General features: G+C 53.7%; 1 protein-coding gene across 1 annotated transcript; it reads right to left on the reverse strand.

Moving 5' to 3' along the window:
- Positions 1 to 914: 914 nt before the first annotated feature.
- On the reverse strand, positions 915 to 19105 carry WNT5B (Wnt family member 5B). Its single transcript, XM_062195419.1, has 4 exons — positions 18982 to 19105; positions 16340 to 16587; positions 10172 to 10464; positions 915 to 1495 (listed from the first exon to the last, which is right to left on the reverse strand). Exons 1-4 carry the CDS (start codon positions 19059 to 19061, stop codon positions 1037 to 1039), a joined length of 1080 nt encoding a protein of 359 aa, XP_062051403.1. The 5' UTR covers positions 19062 to 19105; the 3' UTR covers positions 915 to 1036.
- Positions 19106 to 22113: the final 3008 nt, after the last annotated feature.

Raw genomic sequence — 22113 nt, forward strand, 5'->3', positions numbered from 1 at the left:
CCAAGGCAGGCCCTGGGAGGCAGCAGTGCTGGCTCGAATAATTGGGTCCCTGCCACCCACATGGGAGACCTGGACTGAATTCCTAGCTCCTGGCGCTGGCCCCAGCTGTTGAAGGCATCTGGGGAGTGAAGCAGCAGATGGAAACTCTGTCCCAAATAAATCAGTTAAAAGAAATCTTTTTAAAAAATGCGACATAAAGGAAGACTCATGAAAGACAGCCATGTGTCCACAGAAGGAAAGGGAGAGCAGCTTCAGTGAGGGTATTTAATGTTGGAGAGAAACTGTACATCTAGAGTAGAGATGAAGAGACCAGGCCGCTGCGCCTCCCCTGTCACTGCGGCCTGCTGTCGGGCAGGCCTCCCTGGTGGAGGAAGTGGAGCAGCAGCACCCAAGCTTCAGTGCAAGGCTCGCCCGGGCTGCTCGCCGGGGCTGCTCGCGCACCTGGCTTCTGCAGCCGGGCACGCTCAGTCCCTGTTTTCCCCGCCGTGCCAGGCCGGGCGACCCCTCTCCTTGCGGCAGGAGGGTAATTCTCGCTGGAAGGCTGGGGCAGTCCCTTTGTGGTCCCTGAGTCAGATGACGTCAGACCCGTCCTCGTTTTGGGGGAAGAAGCCGTCCCTGGACTGGGGCTTCGGCAGGTGAGCACATGAATGAAAGCGAGCGGAGACCCGGGGTCCACTCCCGAACCCACGAACACTCTGGGCAAGACCTGGGCCGCTTGTCTCCCCAACAGACTCCAGACTTCCAGACAAAAGCATCCCCTCCACCTACGCACGCCCTCACCCCCCCCAAGGCCACGGGCAGAGAGGAGCCCTCTCTTCCCACACGCTGGGTGCAGAGAGCCGGCAAAGTCCCAGCCTCCACCATCTCCAGTGTCTCTTAAATAAGCTTTTCCTTCTCTCTTTTCTTCTTTTAATTATTTATCAGCCATCCACTTATTTATACAAATATAAAATATATTTATATAGATTTATATAATATAGACTTTGGAGAGGCAGCGTGGCGGGGAGTGGCGGGAGGCGCGGGCCGCCCGCCCCAGCTATTTGCAGACGTACTGGTCCACGATCTCCGTGCACTTCTTGCACTTGACAAAGCAGCACCAGTGGAACTTGCAGTGGCAGCGCTCCACCTGCACGCTCTTGAACTGGTCGTAGCCGCGGCCGCAGCACATGAGCTCACAGCCGTCCATGCCCTCCGAGGTCTTGTTGCAGATGCGGCCCTGCGTGCCCAGCGAGCCCGTGGTCTCGTTGCGCAGGCAGTAGTCAGGGCTGGGGTCCACGTAGACCAGGTCCTCGGGCGTGGGCTGGTTGAAGCGGCTGTTGACCAGCTCCAGCTTGCCCTTGCGGGTGATGCGCATGGCAGCTGCGCTGTCGTACTTCTCCTTCAGCTGGTCCCCCACCTTGCGGAACTCGGCCAGCTGCAGCCAGCACGTCTTGAGGCTGCAGGAGCCGGAGACGCCGTGGCACTTGCAGGCTACGTCTGCCATCTTGTACACAGCCTGCGGGGAGCAGACAGATGGTGATAAGAAGGAGAGACCCAGGAGATCCGAGGGGGTGGGCGTGTGGCACAGTGGGTTAAGCTGCAGCTTGGGACACCCGCATCCCACAGAGAGTGCCTGGTTCAAGTCCTGACTACTCCACACTTCCCACCTAACTTCCTGCTAATGTCCTTGGGAGGCAATCAATGAAGGCTCAAGTGCTTGGGCCCCTGACATCCATGTGGGAGACCCAGATGGAGTTCTCGGCTCCTGGCTTTGGCCTGGCCCTAGCCTCAGTGCCAGAGAATGGAAGATTTCTTCCTCTCTCTCTGTTACTCTGCCTTTCAAACAAGTAAGTAAGTAAATTAAAAAGAAAAAAAAAAAAAAACAGACAAGAGGGGCTGAGGTGAAGAGGGAAAGCTGCTTTTCTTTTTCTTTTTTTTTTATATTTATTTATTTATTTGAACAGCAGAGTTACAGAGAGGCAGAGGCAGAGAGAGAGAGGTCTTCCATCCGCTTGTTCACTCCCCAGAAACCTGTAATGGCTGGAGCTGTGCTGATCCAGAGCCAAGAGCCAGGAGCTTCCTCCAGGTCTCCCACGCAGGTGCAGGGGCCCAAGGACTTGGGCCATCTTCTGCTTTCCCAGGCCATAGCATAGAGCTGGATTGGAAGTGGAGAAGCTGGGACTTGAACTGGTGCCCAGATGGGATGCCAGCACTGTAGGTGGTGGCTTTACCCACTATGCCACAGCTCTGGTCCTGAAAGCTGCTTTTCAAATGCATGCAAAGATCTTGGGGCTGCCACTGTGGTTTAGTAGGCTAAGCCTCTGCCTGTGACACCAGCATCCCATATGGGCACTGGTTTGAGTCCCAGCTGCTCTTCTTCTGATCCAGCTCTCTGCTATGGCCTGGGATAGCAGTACAAGATGACCCAAGTCCTTGGGCCCCTGCACCCATGTGGGAGACCCAGAAGAAGCTCCTGGCTCCTGGCTTCAGATAGGCCCACCTCTGGCCATTGTGGCCATTCGAGGAGTGAAACAGCGAATGGCAGACTTCTGTCTCTTTGTCTCCCTCTCTCTGTCTGTAACTCTGCCTCTCAAATAATAAATAAATACATACTTTTAAAAATGCATGCAAACATCTTCCTGGGATCCCGCATGGCTCAGACTGGAAGCAGATGCCAGGAGCACCTCCTGGGAGGACGCAGTGGGGACTACATGGTCTTTTTTTTTTTTTTTTAAGATTTATTTATTTATTTGAAAGGCAGAAAAAGAGAGAGAATGAGTGAAAAAAGAGACAGACAGAGAGAGGTCTTCCATCCGCTGTTTTACTCCCCAATTGGCTACAACGACCGGAGCTGCACTGATCCGAAGCCAGGAGCCAGGAGCCTCCTCTGGGTTTCTCATGCGGGTGCAGGGGCCCAAGGACCTGGGCCATCTTCTACTCTTTCTCAGGCCACAGCGGAGAGCTGGATAGGAAGAAGTGCAGCCGGGACTAGGACTAGTGGCCATATGGGATGCCAGCACTGCAGGCCAGGGCGTTAACCCACTGTGCCACAGCATGGGCCCCACTACATGGACTTAACAGCTATGGGGTCGGCACTTGGGATGCTTCCACTCTGCTTCACTATTTTGTATTCCTTGAACTTGGTACAATAATGTGTCATTTTAACAATTAGAAAAGAAAAATTATATCTTTATCAAGGTCTCAAACCAAAAAACCAAAAATTGGGAGAAAAAGAATCCGGGGAAGGCACTTGGCACCGTGGTTAAGATGATGCTTGGGACACCCACAGCCAGTCTCGGAGTGCCTGGGTCCAAGTGCCTGGCTCTGCTCCTGACTCCAGCCTCCTGCTAGTGTGCATCAGGGGAGGCAATGGGTGATGGCTCAAGCAGCTGGGTTACTGCCCACCCATGGGGGAGACCCAGACTGAGTCCCCAGCTCCTGAGGGCATCTGGGGAGTGAACCAGCAGTTAGGGGATCTCTCTCTCTCTCTGCCTTTCGAATAAATTAATTAATTTTAAAAAATCCAATTGTGGCCGGCGCCGCGGCTCAATAGGCTAATCCTCCGCCTAGCGGCACCGGCACCCCAGGTTCTAGTCCCGGTAGGGGCGCCAGATTCTGTCCCGGTTGCCCCTCTTCCAGGCCAGCTCTCTGCTGTGGCCCAGGAGTGCAGTGGAGGATGGCCCAAGTGCTTGGGCCCTGCACCCCATGGGAGCCCAGGAGAAGCACCTGGCTCCTGGCTTCAGATCAGCGCGATGCGCCGGCCGCAGCGCGCCGGCCGCAGCGGCCATTGGAGGGTGAACCAACGGCAAAGGAAGACCTTTCTCTCTGTCTCTCTCTCTCACTGTCCACTCTGCCTGTCAAAAAAAATAAAAAAAAAATCCAATTGTGTCACAAACCTATGACAGAAAGCACTCCTTGGCACTGGTTAGTTTAAAGCTCTCCCTGAACCTGTCAAATCCCCTAAGAATTAAATGGTCCCTTCCCCTGTGCTGCTAGCTCTAAGGAGCCACACCACAGACCATCATACTCACAAGCAAGGCTACTTCCTCCCACCCAAGCACTCCTGGGGAGAGGCTGTGCATCAAGGGGAAAACTCGGAGACCACGTGTGAGAGTGGAGGAGCAGGACGGGGCTACCTATCCGCCTCATTCATTTGGAAACAAACCTGCCCCGGAAGTCACTGAATCACGACACTGTGGACTGGACTTGAACTTGGGTTATCCCAAATCGACATGTACAAACAAGAACAGAGTGGAAAGTTGCTTACAAAGTGATTTTCAGTAAAGCATAAGGATGCATTGTGTCAAATACCGCTGGCAGCTGGCCCAAGAGGGCAGATGGCAGGAGAAAAATGCTAGCCGGCTATAATGCCACAGTCATTGTCACCAATGGAGTCAGGTTGCATTTTTCAAGGGTTTCTCTTGGATTTATTTTATTTTATTTTATTTTTATTTTTGACAGGCAGAGTGGATAGTGAGAGAGAGAAACAGAGAGAAAGGTCTTCCTTTTTGCCGTTGGTTCACCCTCCAATGGCCGCTGTGGCCGGCGCGCTGCTGCCGGCACATCGTGCTGATCCGAAGCCAGGAGCCAGGTGCTTATCCTGGTCTCCCATGCAGGTGCAGGGCCCAAGCACTTGGGCCATCCTCCACTGCCTTCCCGGGCCATAGCAGAGAGCTGGCCTGGAAGAGGGGCAACCGGGATAGAATCTGGCGCCCCAATCGGGACTAGAACCCGGTGTGCCGGTGCCGCAAGGCAGAGGATTAGCCTGTTAAGCCACGGTGCTGGCCTCTCGGATTTATTTTTAAGAGTCCCCAGATTGAGTCTCTTATTCAGCGTTGAGCAGAGTGCTGCAGGTGCAAGAAATAGCACGCCCATCATCAGCTCCTAGGACCACTGTCCGAACCCTTCCCAACTTTCCTTGGCATGGAGTTATTACCACTACTTATGGTGGGGAAACTGACACTCTACAGAGGTGCAGTAAGCTGCTGGGAGCCCCACAGAAGGGAGTCAGAATAATGCTTGTCTACACCCCAGCCTTGGGGCTGAAAGATGGCTTGCATGGCGAAAGGCTCCCCTGGGTTACAGGGACCAGCACCCAACCTGCAAGCTCCAGGCCCAAGGCACAAAGGAACTGACCCTGCAGCCCAACAGGCACTTCAAAGATAGGACCTGCAATTATCCTCGGCCCAAACCCCCAGGTCTGAGCCAGCGGACGTGCCTCTGCAAGTGGCCCTTGGGTGAGAGAAAGGGGGCAGGCGTCCGGCTGACAGGAAGCAGCATTAAAGGACGAAAGCTGTGTACCCTGCCACTAAGCCACAGAGCAAACGGAGTAAGCACTTGGGGAGATCTGGAGAAGGAGAGGCCAGAGCCAGACTCCATGGGGGAAGCGCAAGAATTTTATTAAAGCAAATTCCAGCGTAAGAATGGCACGGCCCTCACGACTCAGACCTCCCTCCCCTCCTTCCTCGCAGACGGTAACATCGGCATTTTACTCCCATTTTACTATCGAGCTACACATGCCCTTTTTTTTTTATTATTATTATTTTTGACAGGCAGAGTGGACAGTGAGAGAGAGACAGAGAGAAAGGTCTTCCTTTTGCCGTTGGTTCACCCTCCAATGGCCGCCGCGGTAGCGCGCTGCGGCCGGCGCACCGCGCTGTTCCGATGGCAGGAGCCAGGTGCTTATCCTGGTCTCCCATGGGGTGCAGGGCCCAAGCACTTGGGCCATCCTCCACTGCACTCCCTGGCCACAGCAGAGAGCTGGCCTGGAAGAGGGGCAACCGGGACAGGATCGGTGCCCCGACCGGGACTAGAACCCGGTGTGCCGGCACTGCAAGGCAGAGGATTAGCCTGTTGAGCCACGGCGCCGGCTACACATGCCCTTTTGGTAGGAGAATTGAGGAGGAAATTTCGATTTTGCATCCTTCCGGCTAACTCAAAAAGCCTTGTGAAATGTGTTAGTTCTCCCTCTTGTCTCCTCGCAGGCCTTTCTAGCTAAAGCTGTGACGAGCTCGGTGGTCGCAGCCAGGAATGTCACAAGGATTCGGTGCAAGGCTTCTCGCCGGAAAAACGCTGAGAAACCCTTGAGTGACAACCTCAGAGCAGCCCACCTGTGTTGCCGTCAGTGTCTAAAGTACAGCTACGGGACGCTCTCAAAGCCAAGAGAACTTTCTAGGCAAGCATGTCCAAGGTTCACTGTGTGGTCAAGAGGTCGGATCCTAGCCAATCTGTTTAAAAATGCATAGATGGCCATAAAACACTCCTGGGGTCTCCCGCCCGGGCCACATGTCAGTCTCTCCTGGAGCTTTCTGTGTGGGTGTGAGCTGCCGGGAGGTGAATACCTTTGGCCACAGAGAGTGATTGATGGCCAACGCCTGTTCCTTGGAGAGGGGGCCAAACATAGCGGGCCAAGAATTCCCAACCTGGAGCAGACAGAGGCAACGGGAGAGATAAAGGGCTCCGGAAGAGGTGTGGGGCGGGGAGGAGGGGGAGGAGGGGCCAGGTCGGAGACAGACAGAGGAAGACAGGGAAGGTGTGCAAGAGAAACAAGACAGATGGAAAGGAAGGTGCTGCCCAGATAAGGGCCCAGTACAAACAAGCAAGCAATTAAGGGCAATAAAGTGAGTAGGGGGGAGGGGGGGTCAAGACTGACAAGCAGGGGGAGAGCTGCTGTCTCCTGTCCTCCAGGCTGCAGATGGGGCCTCCTGTCTGATCACCTCGCATCTGCCCCATCCCACAGGGGAGCTCAGAACAGAGCCCGCAAGGCCTCCATGAATTTGACCTCCTCCGAGATCCCACCTGAGGCGAGAAGGCAACCTCTGCCTGTACACGAGTGCCCACGCACAACGGTGCTCCCTGTCCCCAGCAACTACAGCCACAGAGAAAGGCAGAGTGGGAAACTCCTCACGACAGGTGCAGGTGCTCAGCAAAGCTCAGGTGGGAGAGGGGGAGTGGGGAGACTCTAAGGAGGGCGTGGTACCTGAGCCAGGACAGGTAGGATCCGGGCATTCAGGAGATAAAAGGGAAGGGCTCAGTCCTCTTCACCCATCTCTCTACTCTCCAAGTCGGACGCCCAAAAGCACTGCTAACAGATGAGGTCTCCAGAGACAGGCAGCTCCGGATGCCCCACTAAGGCCGTCTCTCTGCCCTGGCTTCCACTGTAATAACTGCAGACCAAGCCAGACCAGGCCTCCTGGCATCACCCCCCCACACACACACACACATACCCATTTCTGACCACACAACGCCAGTGTCTGGATATGGGCTGTTTAAGAGAGGCACGGGGCAAATGGCCAACTCTAATTTATCCTGGATGTCATACTACCGATGAGGCTGTTTCCACAATCTATTAAGTCAGTGTCACAAGATCCCAGTGTAGCAAGTAAAGCTGCAGCCTGCGACGCCAGCATCCCATATGGCACTGGTTCGAGTTCCGGCTGCTCCACTTGCCATCCAGTTCCCTGCTAATGGCCTGGAAAAAGCAGTGAAGGGTGGCCCAAGCGCTTGGGCCCCTGCACCCACGTGGGAGACCTGAAAAACTCCTGGCTTTGGCCTGGTCATTGTGGCCATCTGAGGAGTGAACCAGCAGATGGAAGATCTCTCTCTCTCTCTCTCTCTCTAACTCTGACTTAAAAAAAAGTCTCAATTCATACTAAAGATATTTTTAATTTTAATTTCATTTAACTGATATGTGCTCCTAAGAAATATGATTTTTTGAATGTTTGGTATATAAAGATATTTTCTGAAATATTTTCATACCCTGTTGCTGAATCACCAGTGAGCCAATGTTAAACACCTGACCTTGGGGCCGGCACTGTGGCGTAGTGGGTAAACTCGCTGCCTGCAATGCCAGCATCCAATGTGGGTGCTGGTTTGAGTCCCTGCCACTCCACTTCTGATCTAGCTCTCTGCTATGGCCTGGAAAAGCAGTAGAAGATGGCCCAAGTCCTTGGATCCCTGTACCCATGTGGAAGACCCGTTAGAAGCTCTTGGCTCCTGGCTTCAGATTGGCCCAATTCCGGTTGTTGCAGCCAATTGGGGAGTGAACCAGAGGATGGAAGACCTCTCCATGCGCCTCTCCTTTTCTCTCTGTGTAACTCTGACTTTTAAATAAATAAATAAATCTTTTTAAAAAAAAGAAACCTGACCTTACCTCTCCTCAAGAACTGGCAGTTCTTTTTTTTTTTTTTTTTTTTTTAATGAAATTCATCTTTTTTTAAATACTTTATTTATTTATTTGAGAGGTAGAGTTACAGACAGTGAGAGGGAGACACAGAGACAGGGGTCTTTTTTTTTTTTTTTTGGACAGGCAGAGTGGACAGTGAGAGAGAGAGAGACAGAGAAAGGTCTTCCTTTGCCGTTGGTTCACCCTCCAATGGCCGCCGCGGCTGGTGCTCTGCGGCTGGCGCACCGCGCTGATCCGATGGCAGGAGCCAGGTGCTTCTCCTGGTCTCCCAAGGGGTGCAGGGCCCAAGCACTTGGGCCATCCTCCACTGCACTCCCTGGCCACAGCAGAGAGCTGGCCTGGAAGAGGGGCAACCAGGACAGAATCTGGTGCCCCGACTGGGACTAGAACCCAGTGTGCTGGCGCCACAAGGCGGAGGATTAGCCTGTTGAGCCACGGCGCTGGCCAGAGACAGGGGTCTTAAGGTCTTCCATCCACTGGTTCACTCCCCAAATGGCCGCGATGGCTGGAGCTGGGCCAATCCAAAGCCAGGAGCCAGGAACTTCTTCTGGGTCTCCCACGTAGGTAGCAGGGGTCCAAGCACTGGGGCCATCTTCCACTGTTTTCCCAGGCCATAGTAGAAAGCTGGATGGGGAGAAGAGCAACTGGGACTAGAACCAGTGCCTATATGGGATGCTGGTGCTACAGGAGGAGGATTAACCCACGGTGCCACAGCACTGGCCCCTGGAGTTCATCGTTAATCTCACTGCGGTGCTGCACCTGGGACGCAGAGCCAGCTAGCTGGAATCAGCCCTGAGCAGGGACAACAATCCAAGAAAAAATGTCTGTGTGGTTTCCTGACGGGTTCTTTCCCACTGCCCAGCACTCGGACCTCAGGATGTGCTAAAGAAAAGCCTGGATGCGCACCTACACGGCCCTCCACGCCCTGTCCAGGCTGGCTCTGCTGAGCCAGCACAAGGAAGTTTCCCGTAGGGCAGGGCAGGCCTTCCAGTTTCTGGTGCAGAGGCAGCCCATGGCAGGGCATAGCCCAGACGCGGGGTCTTCACAGACAAGCTGCAGGCCCTGAAGAAACGTGGTCTGGGAATAGCAGAGACGGCAACCTGAAGCTCCTGCCCAGGTGCGCTCCGCACATGGAACAAACCAAGCTCGGCGGAGAACTTCAGCAGTTAGGACGCTGGTTAAGACGCCTGCCTCCCACACCAGAGGGCCTGGGTTCAATTCCTGGCTCTGCTCCTGACGCCAGGCTTCCTCCTCATGCAGATGCTGGGAAGCAGCAGGGGTAGCTCGAGTAGGTGGGTCCCTGCAACCCACATGGGGACCTGGATTAAGTTCCGCTTCGGCTTGGCTCAGTCCGACTCTGCCAGGCATTTGGGGAGTGAACCAGTGGACAGGAGCTGTATCTCTGGCTCTCAAATTAATTAATTAAAAAAAACCCCAAACTTCTATTTTTGTTACTACTGAAACTGAGGCTTAGGGAGGCAGTCACATTTTACACAGGATACGGGTGACAGTTTGCTTGAGCCTTAAAAAGACAGCTGTCTTTTCACACTTCCACTTAAGTTTAAACACAGCTAACGCGGAAACATGTCTCCTTTGGACTTGAATGCGTTTGTTGCCTGGACTCCTAGATACACGTGACAGCAGCTCCTGGAAGTCAGAGCTGGCTTTATCTGAGCCTTTAACAAGTCAAAAGCCAGCTCTTACACCTTCGACTTCCAATCATCTTATCTCTTTGGATTATGAAGCAGCGGCCAATTTCAGACAAGAACTCTACTCTGTGTGTCTAGAATGTTCACTCAAACACTGCCCCCAGGCCTTGAAGGGACAGATGTCCTGTGAGGTAACAAACAAGGTTAGAAAATGACAATCTTCTGTGCCTCCCAAGACATGAGGCATCTGGGCCAGGATTCGCTCAGTAACATGGGCAGCTGCCCATGGGAACCTCCACCGTTGGACTGACTGTCCCAGGCCCCTGCGTGGGGCCAGGGCGCGAGGGGACTGGCTTACCCTTCTGCCTGCCTCGTTGTTCTGCAGGTTCATGAGCACCCGGCCCTGCTCCTCCGATCCCTTGGCGAAGTTCTTCTCCCGCTCCCGGGCGTCCACAAACTCCTTAGCAAAGCGGTAGCCGTATTCCACGTTGTCCCCGCAGCCACCCCACAGCCAGTCCCGGGGCAGGTCCTTGGGCCGCGCTGTCCGGCTGCAGCCACAGGTGGACAGCTCGCCCTCTCGGCAGGCCCGGCTGATGGCGTTCACCACCCCCGCGGCGCTCACGGCGTAGGTGAAGGCCGTCTCACGGCTGCCTGCAAGAGGAGATGAGAGAGGTGGCGAGGCGGTCACTCTCCTTGGCCTTGGCCTCTGCCTGGCCGCCCCCACCCTGCCTCGGGTGGGCACCGTCTGGGGGAGCGCCTTGCCCCATAGGTCCATGGGTTAGAAACCCTTCTCAAAGGGCTGAATTTCTGCCTCTGGACCTTGGCTCCCCGCAGTGAAACCTTTCTGGGTAAAATGCATCCTGCTGGTAGATTCTATGACCCAGAAGTTCTCAGGAGGGAGACCTCAGTGGAGAATGGGAGTTCAGGAATTGAGAGAACAGAGTGGGTCCTCAGCCTACTGGTTAACACTACCTGGGTTCAAGCGCCGGTTCAAAAAAAAAAATTGATGTGGGGCAGGCACTGTGGCATAGTGGCTGAAGCCACCGCCTGCAGGGCCAGCATCCCATGTGGGTGCCTGTTCTAGTCCCGGCTGCTTCACTTCCAATCCAACTCTCTGCTATGGCCTGGGAAAGCAGTGGAAGATGTGGAAGATGGCCCAAGCCCCTGGGCCCCTGCCCCAGCATGGGAGACCCAGAGGAAGATCCTGGCTCCTGGCTTCGGATCGGTGCAGTTCTGGTCATTGCGGCCAACTGGGAAGTGAACCAGGCAGATGGAAGACCTCTCTCTCTCTCTCTGCCTTTCCTTCTCTCTCTGAGTAACTATGACTTTCAAATAAATAAATCTTAAAAAAAAAAAAAAAAAAAAGGATGGATCTTGTGGGACTAAGACTGAGAAGAAAGCAAGAGATCAGTAGCACTGTCCTACCGAAGTCTTCTCCCCCAGATGCGACTTCTCAGCACGCGATGATCTCCCCCCCCCCCCCCCTTTTCATTGCTGCCCTTATCTAGCTAGAGTGGCAGGGGCTGGGAGTAGAAAGTGCACAAGAGAGGCTGGAGCTGTGGCGTAGCAGGTAAAGCCTCTATCTGCAGTGCCCGCACCCCATATGGAAGCCGGTTCAAGTCCTGGCTACTCTACTTCCAATCCAGCTCTCTGCTATGGCCTGGGAAAGCAGTGGAAGATGGCCCAAGTCCTTGGGCCCCTGCACCCACGTGGGAGACCCAGAGGAAGCTCCTGGCTCCTGGCTTCAGCTCAGCTCAGCTCCGGCCATTGCGGCCATCTGGGGAGTGAACCAGCAGATGGAAGACCTTTCTCTCTGCCTCTGCCTCTTTATAACTCTGCCTTTCAGATAAATAAATAAATCTTTTAAAAATAAAAAATTTTTAAAAAGAAAGTGAACTAGAATTAGAACTCCAGAACAATCCAAACCACCACCCCCCTCTTCCAGGGGACTCCCCTGCCTCCTAACTCACTGGTCACGATATCTATGGCACAGACTCTCAGCACCCTCTCTCTCCAAATCCAGATTATTGTCCAGGAGAAAAACCCTGACTCTGTTCTTTTTTTTATGCTGTAGTGAACCACTTGCAAACTCAGATGGGGTATCTTCCACTTCAGTAAAAATGCTTATAAAAAAATAACACTCAGCTACCAGAGAAATGCAAATCACAAGAAGATATCACTTCACACCCTCTAGAATGGCTATAATCAAAAGAGAGCTAATAACAAGTTTGCAAGGGGATGGGAAAATTACAACGCGTCTGTACTGCTGTGGGGAGTGCTACAGGGTGCAGCTGCTTCGGGAAAACCTGGCAGCTCCTCAAGAGGTTAAACTTAGAGCTGCCACATGACCTGCCAATCCCACGCTTCAGACTGCACCCAAGAGAAATGAGAACACATGTCCACGGAAAACTTACACGCGAATGCTCACGGCAGCCACAAAGCAGAAACAACCCAACCGCCCATCAGCGGAAGAAGGGATCAACAAAATGCTGTATTCTCCATACAGTGGAACATTATTCAGCCATGAAAGGAATAAAATACTGGTACATGCTACAACATGCACGAAGCTGTAAGTCATTATGAAAGAGATGGGTGTTGTGGTGCAGCAGGTTAAGCTGCTGCCTGCAAAGTCAACATCCCATATCTCAGTGCTGCTTCCTGTTCTGGCTTCTCCACTTCTGATCTAGCTCCCTGCTAACACACCTGGGAAAGCAGCAGAGTGCTTGGTCCCTGCCACCCACGTAGGAGACCCAGATGAAATTCCAGGTTCCTGGCTTCAGTCTGGCCCAGCCCAGGCTGTTGTGACCATTTAAGGAGTGCATCAGATGATGGAAGATCTCTCTCTCTCTCTTTCAGCCTTTCAAATAAATAAATGAATCTTTAAAAACAAACAAAAAATTATAAGAGATGCCAATCACCAAAGGTCACGACCCCATTTATGTGAAATGTCCAGAAAAGGCAATAGGAAATGCCCCTAGTGGCAGAAGCCTTAGTGGCTGTCTTGCATTGGGCACTGCTGGGAGAGAGAGTGACCGTTAAGGGGTAGGCAGTTTTTCTATGGGGCAATGAAAATGTCCTGGAATCAGTGGTGATGGCTGCACAGCCGGTGAAGGCACTACACTAAAAGCCTGTCAATTGTATACTTTACGGTGCTGAATTACATGGTATGTGAATTGTGTCTAAGTAAACCTGGTCTAAGAAAAAATAAAACTTATATGGACTCAGATGGGGGGGGGGGGAAGGGAACAGTTCCTAGCAGGACACAGATTCAATCCTGATTTCGGAGACGAAGCCAGGCAGGCTCTTCTGTTCTCCCTTTCTTCCTCCCCTGAGGTCAGGGGCAGACATCCCACAATGCTGTCTTGGCAGGTGCAAGGGCAGCCGTCTGCCAAGAAGCAATCAATGCTTAGGTCCAGAGTGATTTCCCACCCTGCCCTACTTCCTGATTGTCCAGACACGGCAATGACCTTGGCAACCACACCACACCTCACCGGATGAGTAAACCAGGGGCTGGCTTCTGGACGGTTACAGAATAGGAACAGCCCGAGAAAACCCCAAACAATGGCAGGAAGCTGCAGGCATGACTCAGCCCTCAGGACTGACATCTGAGTCAGGCCTGAACCACAGCCACAGCCACAGCCCAGGGACGCGGTTGAAGGGAGTCAGACTGTGACAGTGCACACCCAGGACAGTCAGACGGCCAAAGAGACTACGAGGGAGGAGGCTGTGGGCTTCCTCCGCAGGGACTCGTCCCTGAGCAGCTATCCCGAACCGCAGCCCCAACCCCGAGATGGGGCACCCGGAACAGCCTGAGCTACACCTCCGCATGGTGTTCCTTGAACAGGTGGCTAGGTTTTCAAAGCAACCACCCCGTCCCTTGCTTAATGACTCTAACCACCAGAATGTTCTTTCTAATATTAAACCAAACTATGGCTGCCTGCAGCCTGCGCCTGCTAGAGCCACTCTGCCTCTGTCTCTGCTGGGGCGGGGCATCCTGAGTCATTGAGTGTGGGGTGCTCTGCCTTCACGGAGCAGCGTTTGGGTCCCTTTGTGACAGTGGACATGAAACCCTAATAGCACCCCACCCCTTCCCAGGTAACTCCCTTTTCAGGAGGAGCTGCTACCGACAGGAGGAGTGCAGAACTCAGAACTCAACGCCTTCCTTTTTGTGGCCCTGCAGATGGGACTCAGACTACTGCTAGTGTTATCCTTAGCAAGAGAGGGGATAAGCCATTGGGCCGGGTGGGAGGGAGGCTTATCCGTTCAGAGCTGAAACTCAGACAGCGGCCCCTAGAGAGACCTTACATTCCCTCCGCCCCTCCCCCACCCCGGACAAGAAGCCAGCAGAACCGCACCAGGAAGGCGCCTCCAGGCCTGCCTAGGCAGAGGCTGGGGAAAGTGCCGGGGCTGCTCCAAGCTGCTCTGCTGCCCTCTGCTGCTGGCTTTTGCAGTAGCTTTACAGTAAAAGTCTTTTGGAAGCCATGCACAAGATAGTGAGGGGACTCACCCAGAACTACCCTAGACCCGCTGGGAAGAAAGGACAGCTGGCCAGGTAGCACCGGCTCTGAAAAGGATGCACACAGGCGCGGTGTCACTGTGTCGCAGTGGCTTAAGCTGCCGCCTGGGACTGCTACACCCACATCACAGCGCCTGGTTCAAGTCCTGGTTACGCACTTCTGATCCAGCTGCCTGCCGATGCATTCTGGAAGGCAGCAGGTGATGGCTCAAGGTCTTGGGCCCCTGCAACAAATGTGGGAGACCTGGAAGGTGTTCCTGGCTCCTGGCTTTGGGCAGCAAAGACGTGGCTTGGGATGCCTACATCCTATATTGGTTCAAGTCTCCATTCCAACTTCCTGTTAACGTGCACCTTGGGAGGCAGCAGGTGATGGCTCAAGTAAGTACTTGGGTCCCTTCTACCCACATGGGAGACCCGAATGGGGTTCTTGGTTCTTGGCTTTGTCCTGACCCAGTGCTGACTGTTGCAGGTATCTGGGGAGTGAACCAGTGGATGGGAGCTCTGTTTGTCTACCTTTCAAATAAATATGTTTAAAAAATTTTAAAGGAAAGTTGTTAGTAAAATGGTGCCACCTTCCTAAGCCCAGCCTGGTTTACTAGAAGTCAGGTGACTAAATGGCCCAATCACAAGCGTCAGCTCCACCCCTACCCTAATAGATCTGCTGCTCCCACTTCCTTACCTCTGCAAAGCTATATAAGACCTGTTCTCCTGGTACAGGCTGCTGCTCTCTCTGTGCACGGGGAGGTAGCCTGTTGGGTTTCCCCCACTCAACAATAAACCTTTTCCCTTACTCCCATTCCACCACACACATCTGAACCCAGCCCAGTTTCTACTCCCACCAACCCCTTGCTTTCCTAAAGCAAAGCCTCTCTTTTTGGCTTTAGCAAATATGAAGTCAGCACATGAAAAGGATGTAGCCCCAGTCAGGTCCCCGTGTGATTGGAGAATGTCCCTGGTCAGCCAAATACAGGACAGAGAGAGCTCCCAGGACAATTTCACCAGGGGAAGGACAGATGCTGCGGCCTGGAGAGGAAGCCAGACGTTGTGACTACATCCCCACTTAGCCCACGTGCACTCGTTGGGGAAAGCTGCCCCAGAGGCTGTCTCGGGAGCACTCTTGAAGGAAGCACACAGGCAGCCAGGGGCCAAGTGTACTTTGGGGCAGGAGTGGTTGAGGAAAGAGGTCTGCAGTTAAAGAGAGGACAGAGGGCCTTCCAAGCACCTTTCCTGACAGTGCTGCCTGGGAGCTCCCGCCCCTCTCCAGGTAGCTCCAGAACATCGGAATGTCCCCTTTTCAGGGGGAGCTGCTCCCCGGAATGCGAGGGGAGGACGAATGCAGAGCTCAACAACTTCCTTTTATGGCCCAGTGGATAAGACCCAGTAGAATAGGGCCGGATTTCTCAATTTTGTGCCAGGGAGGGGAGGATTGCATTTCAAAAGGACCTAAAACAATTAGACCTCAGCTCACACCTCCATCTAAGCAATAGCATGGCCAAAGAATCCTTGCCCCAGAGGGGAAGGGACAGGAATCCAGGAAGAGTCCCCTTCTCTCATCTTTCTTCTTCAGTCTGTCCCCTTCCCCCACTTTCACACACATCCCCTTTCAAATGAAAAAGCCACTGGGTCTGGATCGCCAATGACAGCTATTACCAACTTGGCCCAACATTTCTCTTTCTCTTCCAAGGCTCCAAGGGGAAGAAACAAAAATACTGCAGACATTCAGGGCAGCAATTTTTGGTTCTCCTCCCTAGGCTCTCAAAAACACTCAAAGGAGGCCATTGTGGCAAAGAAGACAAAGGAGGCAGTGGTGGGCGGGTCTTCTAACCAGCTCAGATATTCTGACCCCCTCCCAGAGGCAGCCCCCCTCCAGAGGACAGAGCAGAGTGACTGGGAGCCCCACTCCCCTCCCTGCACAGACACCCAGGAAGGCGCTCACTGGAGCTCTCCAGGTGCCAGTGCAGAGAATGAATGGCACCCAGGCAGGAGCACAGGTGCGCAGCCAAGCCATACCTATCTGCATGACTCTCCCAAAGACGGACGAGTTGTCCACTGTGCTGCAATTCCACCGCCTCTGCCGGAACTGGTACTGGCACTCCTTGATGCCCATCTTGGCTCCCTCTCCGATGTAGGCCATGTGCTCCTGGTACAGCTGGCACAGCTTTCTCTGGCCAGGGGAGAGCCCGGGAAGCTGACTGCACACAGGCTGAGCACCAATGATAAACATCTCAGGTCTCTGCACCGGGCTCATGGCTAAAGACCTACAACAACAATGAGGAAAGGGAGAAAAAGACACTGAGTCACTCATTCAACACATTTATTGAGTGCTTTCTGTATACCAGGCCCTGGTCTAGGGATTTGAAAAGGAAAATTAGTAAAACAGAGTGTCTACCATCAGAGGATGACTGGACGGAAACAGGTACAAGCAGAAATGCCAGGTGGGAAGCCAAATGCCTATCACAGTGGAGCTTCTGGATCCACCAAAAGCCCTCTGTGAGGAGGTGGCGAGGACTTGAACAGGACAGGGCCAGGCAGAGACACATATGCAGCTGGGGGCAGGTGTACAGCCATTCATCTGATGCACGTGGCAAAGATTCACGTGAGCCCAAGTGCAGGATACCTGATGGAAAGCAATCAACTCCTTCAAAAGGAACTCTCTGGGGCACGTATGGTGGTGCAGTAGCTTAAGCCACCACTTCTAACACCGGCATCCCATATCGGAGTACCGATTCAGGTCTCAGCCACTGTGCTTCTGATCCAGTGCCTTGCTAATGTCTGAGAAGGCAGCGAAAGATGGTGCAAGAGCTTGGCACCCACGTGGGAGATGAGGGTGAAGTTCCTGGCTCCTGGCTTCAGCCTGGCCCACAACTGGCTGTTGCAGCCATTTGGAGAGTGAATCAGAAGATTTCTCTCTCTCTCTCTCTCTCTCTCTCTCTCTCTCTCTCTCTCTCACTGTTTCTCCCTCTGTTGCTATGACCTTGAAATAAATAAATCTTAAAAAAAAAAAAAATCTCCCTTAGACTCCAGGAGTAGGCATTCCTCCTAGCAGTTAAGATACACATGTCCCACATTGGAATGCCTGGGTTCAATTCCCACCTCCAGTTCCTGATTCCAGCTTCCTGCCCAAGTGGACTCTGGGAGGCAGCAGGTGATAACTAATGTGATTGGGTCCCTGCCACCCATATGGGAGAATCAGCCTTGGCCATGTGGGCATTTGGGGAGTGAACCAGCAGATGGAACTTGTCCTCTCTGTCTTTCAAATTAATTAACTGAAAAAGTAAAGGTGCCAGTGTTGTGGCTTAGCGGGTGAAGTTGCCGCCAGAGATGCCAGCATCCCATATGGGTGCTGGGTGTACATCCTGGCTGCTCCACTTCCGATCCAGCTCACTGCTAATGCACCTGGGAAAAACAGCAGAAGCTGGCCCAAGTACTTGCCCCCTGGCACCCACGTGGGAGACTAGGAAGAAGCTCCCAGCTCCTGGATTCAGCCTTGCCCAGCCCTGGCCATTGCAGCCGTCTGGGGAGTGAACCAGTAGATAGAGGATCTTTCTCTCTCTCTTCTTTTCCTCTCTCTCTAATGCTTTCAAATAAATACATCTTTAAAAGAAAAATTGAAAATGAAGTAAAATACAGCCCACTTTATATACATCATAATGTATTCTACATGCATTCACGTCCACGTGCACATCTCCTAATGCGATCTTCATCCATGCAGGGTCCCCCTCTTCCTCACCACATACCAGATATGATAAAGTGTTAAGTTCAACAAGAAGGCTGTAGATTTGCCATCTGACTACAAATGGGAGCAGGGCCCAGAAACCATGTAAAAGAGGTGACCCCCGCATGTCCGTGCCATCCAAGTTGACTTGGCCTTCAAAACACAAAAAGAAAGCCACGCATGGAACTCAAATCCCACATCTCGTCATCAGACGTCTAAAGCAGGAATTCTCCTGTCTCTGCCCCTACCAGCAAAAGAGTAAGTCAAGCAAACAGCTGTCAGTACTCCTAGGCACCCAACACAGAAGCAGAGCTCTGATGGTAACCCATGGGCATGCAGGAAGGCCCACGAAATGGGGAATGAGGTCGGGACCCAAGAAGAAAATCAAACAATCAAGTCCTTTATCCCTGGAGAACTCTCACCTCTGGGGACTTGAGACAGAAAAAGAACCCTGGGGCCAGTGCTGTGGTGCAGTGAGTAAAGCTGCCGCCTCTGGTGCCAGCATCCCATATGGGCACCGGTTCGAGACGGGGCTGCTCCACTTCCAATCCAGCTCTGTGCTATTGCCTGGGAAAGCAGGCCCAAGTCCTTGGGCCCCAGCACCCATGTGGGAGACCCAGGAGAAGCTCCTGGCTCCCGGATTCTAATTGGTGCAGCTCTGGCTGTTATGGCCAATTGGGGAGTGAACCAGCAGATGGAAGACCTCTCTCTCTCTCTCTGCCTCTCCTTCTCTCTCTATGTAACTCTTTCAAATAAATAAGTCAATCTTAAAAAAAAAAAAAAAAAAAGCAACAGAGCCCTGCCTGTTTTCCTGGGTTTATATAAAAGAGGCCCTCCCTCAGCACACCTGGGACCACACAGATGATGCCCCTTCTCCACTGGGCCATCACCAAAGGAGGCCTCAGGCTACAGAAGCAGACCTCGGCCCCGCACTCACCACCAGGAGCTGGCGTCTGCCAGGAGCTGGGCCCAGCTGGAGAGCAGAGCAGCAGTGAACAGCAGCAGCAGGCTGGGCATGGTCGGCCTCAGCCCTCCCCAGGGCCCTGGCGCTGACAGCTTCCAAAGTGCGGCACCCTGGAGAACACAGAGATGATGGGAGAGTCAGTGTGGAGAAGGGGGTGGACCTGAAGTCAAGTTCTCCCCCACCCCAAAGGACAGTCAGCAGTCCTTCCAACCTGCTTATCTTCTCACCTCCCACCCCAAACGGTGGGAACCCTCACAGCAAAGGAGACAATGAGCTGAGAAACCAGGAAAGAGAAATGGAAACAAAGCATTTCCAAAACACAGTTAGAGGTGCGCCCCCACGTCTCATACCAGAACGCCTGGGTTTGAGTCCCTACTCCCCTTCTGACCCAGCTTCCAGCTAGTGCATAAGCCAGGAGGCAGCAGCTGATAGCCAAGTACTTGGGCCCCTGCCACCCACACAAGAGACCTGGATGAAGTTCCAGATTCCAGGCTTCAGCCTGGCCCAGTCCTGGTTGTTGTGGGCATTCGGTAAATATAACAAATAGAAGATCTTTCTATATCTTTCTGCATTTCAAATAAAAATAAATTAAAAACAGTTTTTAAAAACTGTATGCTCTACATACATCCTAACTGGAGTCTTCCCTAATAAGCTTTCCCAATCTCACCCAAGTTCCCCCCAAGAGTTATAGCAGAAAGAAGAGCAGATTTGTCAGTGGCTCAGGGTAACTTCACAGAGAGATGTAAGAGCCAGGGGAGGGTACTGTGGTGCAGGGGGCTAAGCTGCCTGTTGGGACACCCACATCCTCTATCAGGGTGCTGGCTCCTCTGCTGTGATCCAGCTCCCTGCTAATGCACCCTGGGAGGCAGCAGATGATGACCCAAGTACTTAGGCCTCTGCCACCCATGTGGGAGACCCAATCCTAACCCTAACCCAGGCTTCAGCCTGGTCCAGCGCTGGCGTTTGCAGGCAATTGAGTGAACCAGCAGATGGAAGATCTCTGCCTTTCAAGTAGATGAAAATAAGTAAATATTTTAAAACATGTTTGATATTAAAAAAAAAAAAAAACCCACAGCGCCAACTGCCTGTCTTGGCGGCTGAGCAGTACCAGGGGAGGTGGACCAGTGCCTTCCTGTGCACCCGCAGCTGCAGGGACCGCAATGAGCACCTTTCCCGGTGGCCGCGGCGCTGGGGCCGCACCTGGCCCAGCCAGAGCCTGTGCCAGAGCCTCAGCCCCTCCCTGCAGCACCAGACCTCTGCCTGTGCTTTCCATAACCGATGCCTATGTCTACATCTGCAGAGATCACCCCTCCAAAGTCCATGCTTCTGGACCCGAGAGCCGGTAGACAAAAACACGCCCCCTCCCGCTCGCCCCCGCCTCATCTCTCTAGCTTCCCCTGGGGCGTGACCCCACATCTCCAGCGAGTCTTCTGCCCAAGACCCCTTAACACCTCTGCCGCCCGCCGCCCACGCTCGCCCACCCCATCTCACCGCGCCGGTCCCGCGGGTCTGGATCTCCAGGCTCCCCGGGAGGGGGCGGCAGGTGCTTGGGGCCATCAGTCGAGGAAATATTTTTGCCCTGGGGCCACCAAGCGAGGAAGGTGGCCAGAGCTGGCTCCGGGAGAGCCGAGACACAGCCTTTTCCCCACCCCCTTTTGGTTTTTCTCCTGGAGGTCTTTGCTGGGGCGGGGGCGCCAACAGGCAGGTGTGTGGGGCCGGCAGGGGGCAGATCAAAGAAGAAACTCGCCCCTTGCCCTTTGTCATGCAGAGCCCGCTCTCGGAAATGATCCGGCCTCCAGCGCGGGGCTCACAGCTCCCAACACCCTACTTTCCCAGCAGACCTCTCCTTCTCTAAAGGATGCCCCCTCCCCCTCCCCCATAAATCCTCCCCCACCCTCGGGGCAGGAGGTCTGTGAATGCACCGACTGGAACCGAGAGAGATGGGGCAGAGATAGGGCTGGCACCAGAAGCTAATGGCTTTATGGAGGGGAGGGGACCAGGCCCAGGGCTGGGAGGACGAGAGAAGAGCTTCAAAGCATTTCCTTGTCCAAACATCCTCCACTCCACCTACCAGTCCTTGGGGATCGCAGAGCTAGAGCTGCCCCCCATTCCTTCCTGTGTCTCCTGCCTTCCTCCAGCTCCCTGCCCCTCCTGCCGCGCCCACTAGCGTACCTGTGCCCACACCATCCCACCATGGGAGAGCAGAGTTCTGTCTCCCACCTGGTGACAGTCCTCCAGTCACCCCTCTCATCCTGGCTACGCTTTCATCAGGGCCCCGGGGAACCCTTTCTGGCCCTGCAAACTCCAGGACCCACGGAGGCCACGCAGGGGCTGCTAAAGGACCTGCAGCTCTGACTGCCCCACCACAGGCCAGACTTCCCAGGAGTCGCTAATCCCGCCCCTTATAAACACAGACACCGGGGTCACTCCAGGCAGCTGTTCCCGCCAAACTCCCAGTCCACTATATATATATATATATATATATATATATATATATATATATATAGACAGGCAGAGTGGATAGTGAGAGAGAGAGACAGAGAGAAAGGTCTTCCATTTTGCCTTTGGTTCACCCTCCAATGGCCGCTGCGGCCGGCGCATCGCGCTGATCTGAAACCAGGAGCCAGGTGCTTCTCCTGGTCTCCCATGCAGGTGCAGGGCCCAAGGACTTGGGCCATCCTCCACTGCCTTCCCAGGCCATAGCAGAGAGCTGGACTGGAAGAGGGGCAACCGGGATAGAATCCGGCACCCCAACCGGGACTAGAACCTGGTGTGCCGGTGCCACAAGGTGAAGGATTAGCCTGTTAAGCCACTGCGTCGGCCTAAAAAGATATATTTTTTAAAAAACTGTTTCAAAAGCAAAGGCTGTAGCATGTGTGTTGGCTTCTCTCTCTGCCTTCCAGATGTGTGGTACATGAACCTGAACGCACACACACCTGGCAGCACAGATGCGAGCCACCCCCGAGGGATCCCAGGGCAGAGGCAAGCAGCTGCCTTCCCTCTCTTACATTCCTGGGTAGGCGTGGGAGGAGAAGGGGTCCCTGGGGCAGGCAGAATGGAGACTTCTCTGGCCGCCGCCACCCTAGGTGGGGACCCCTGGTTCAA

This window comes from Lepus europaeus, chromosome 6 (genome assembly GCF_033115175.1).
Source record: "Lepus europaeus isolate LE1 chromosome 6, mLepTim1.pri, whole genome shotgun sequence".
Taxonomy (NCBI): Eukaryota; Metazoa; Chordata; class Mammalia; order Lagomorpha; family Leporidae; genus Lepus; species Lepus europaeus.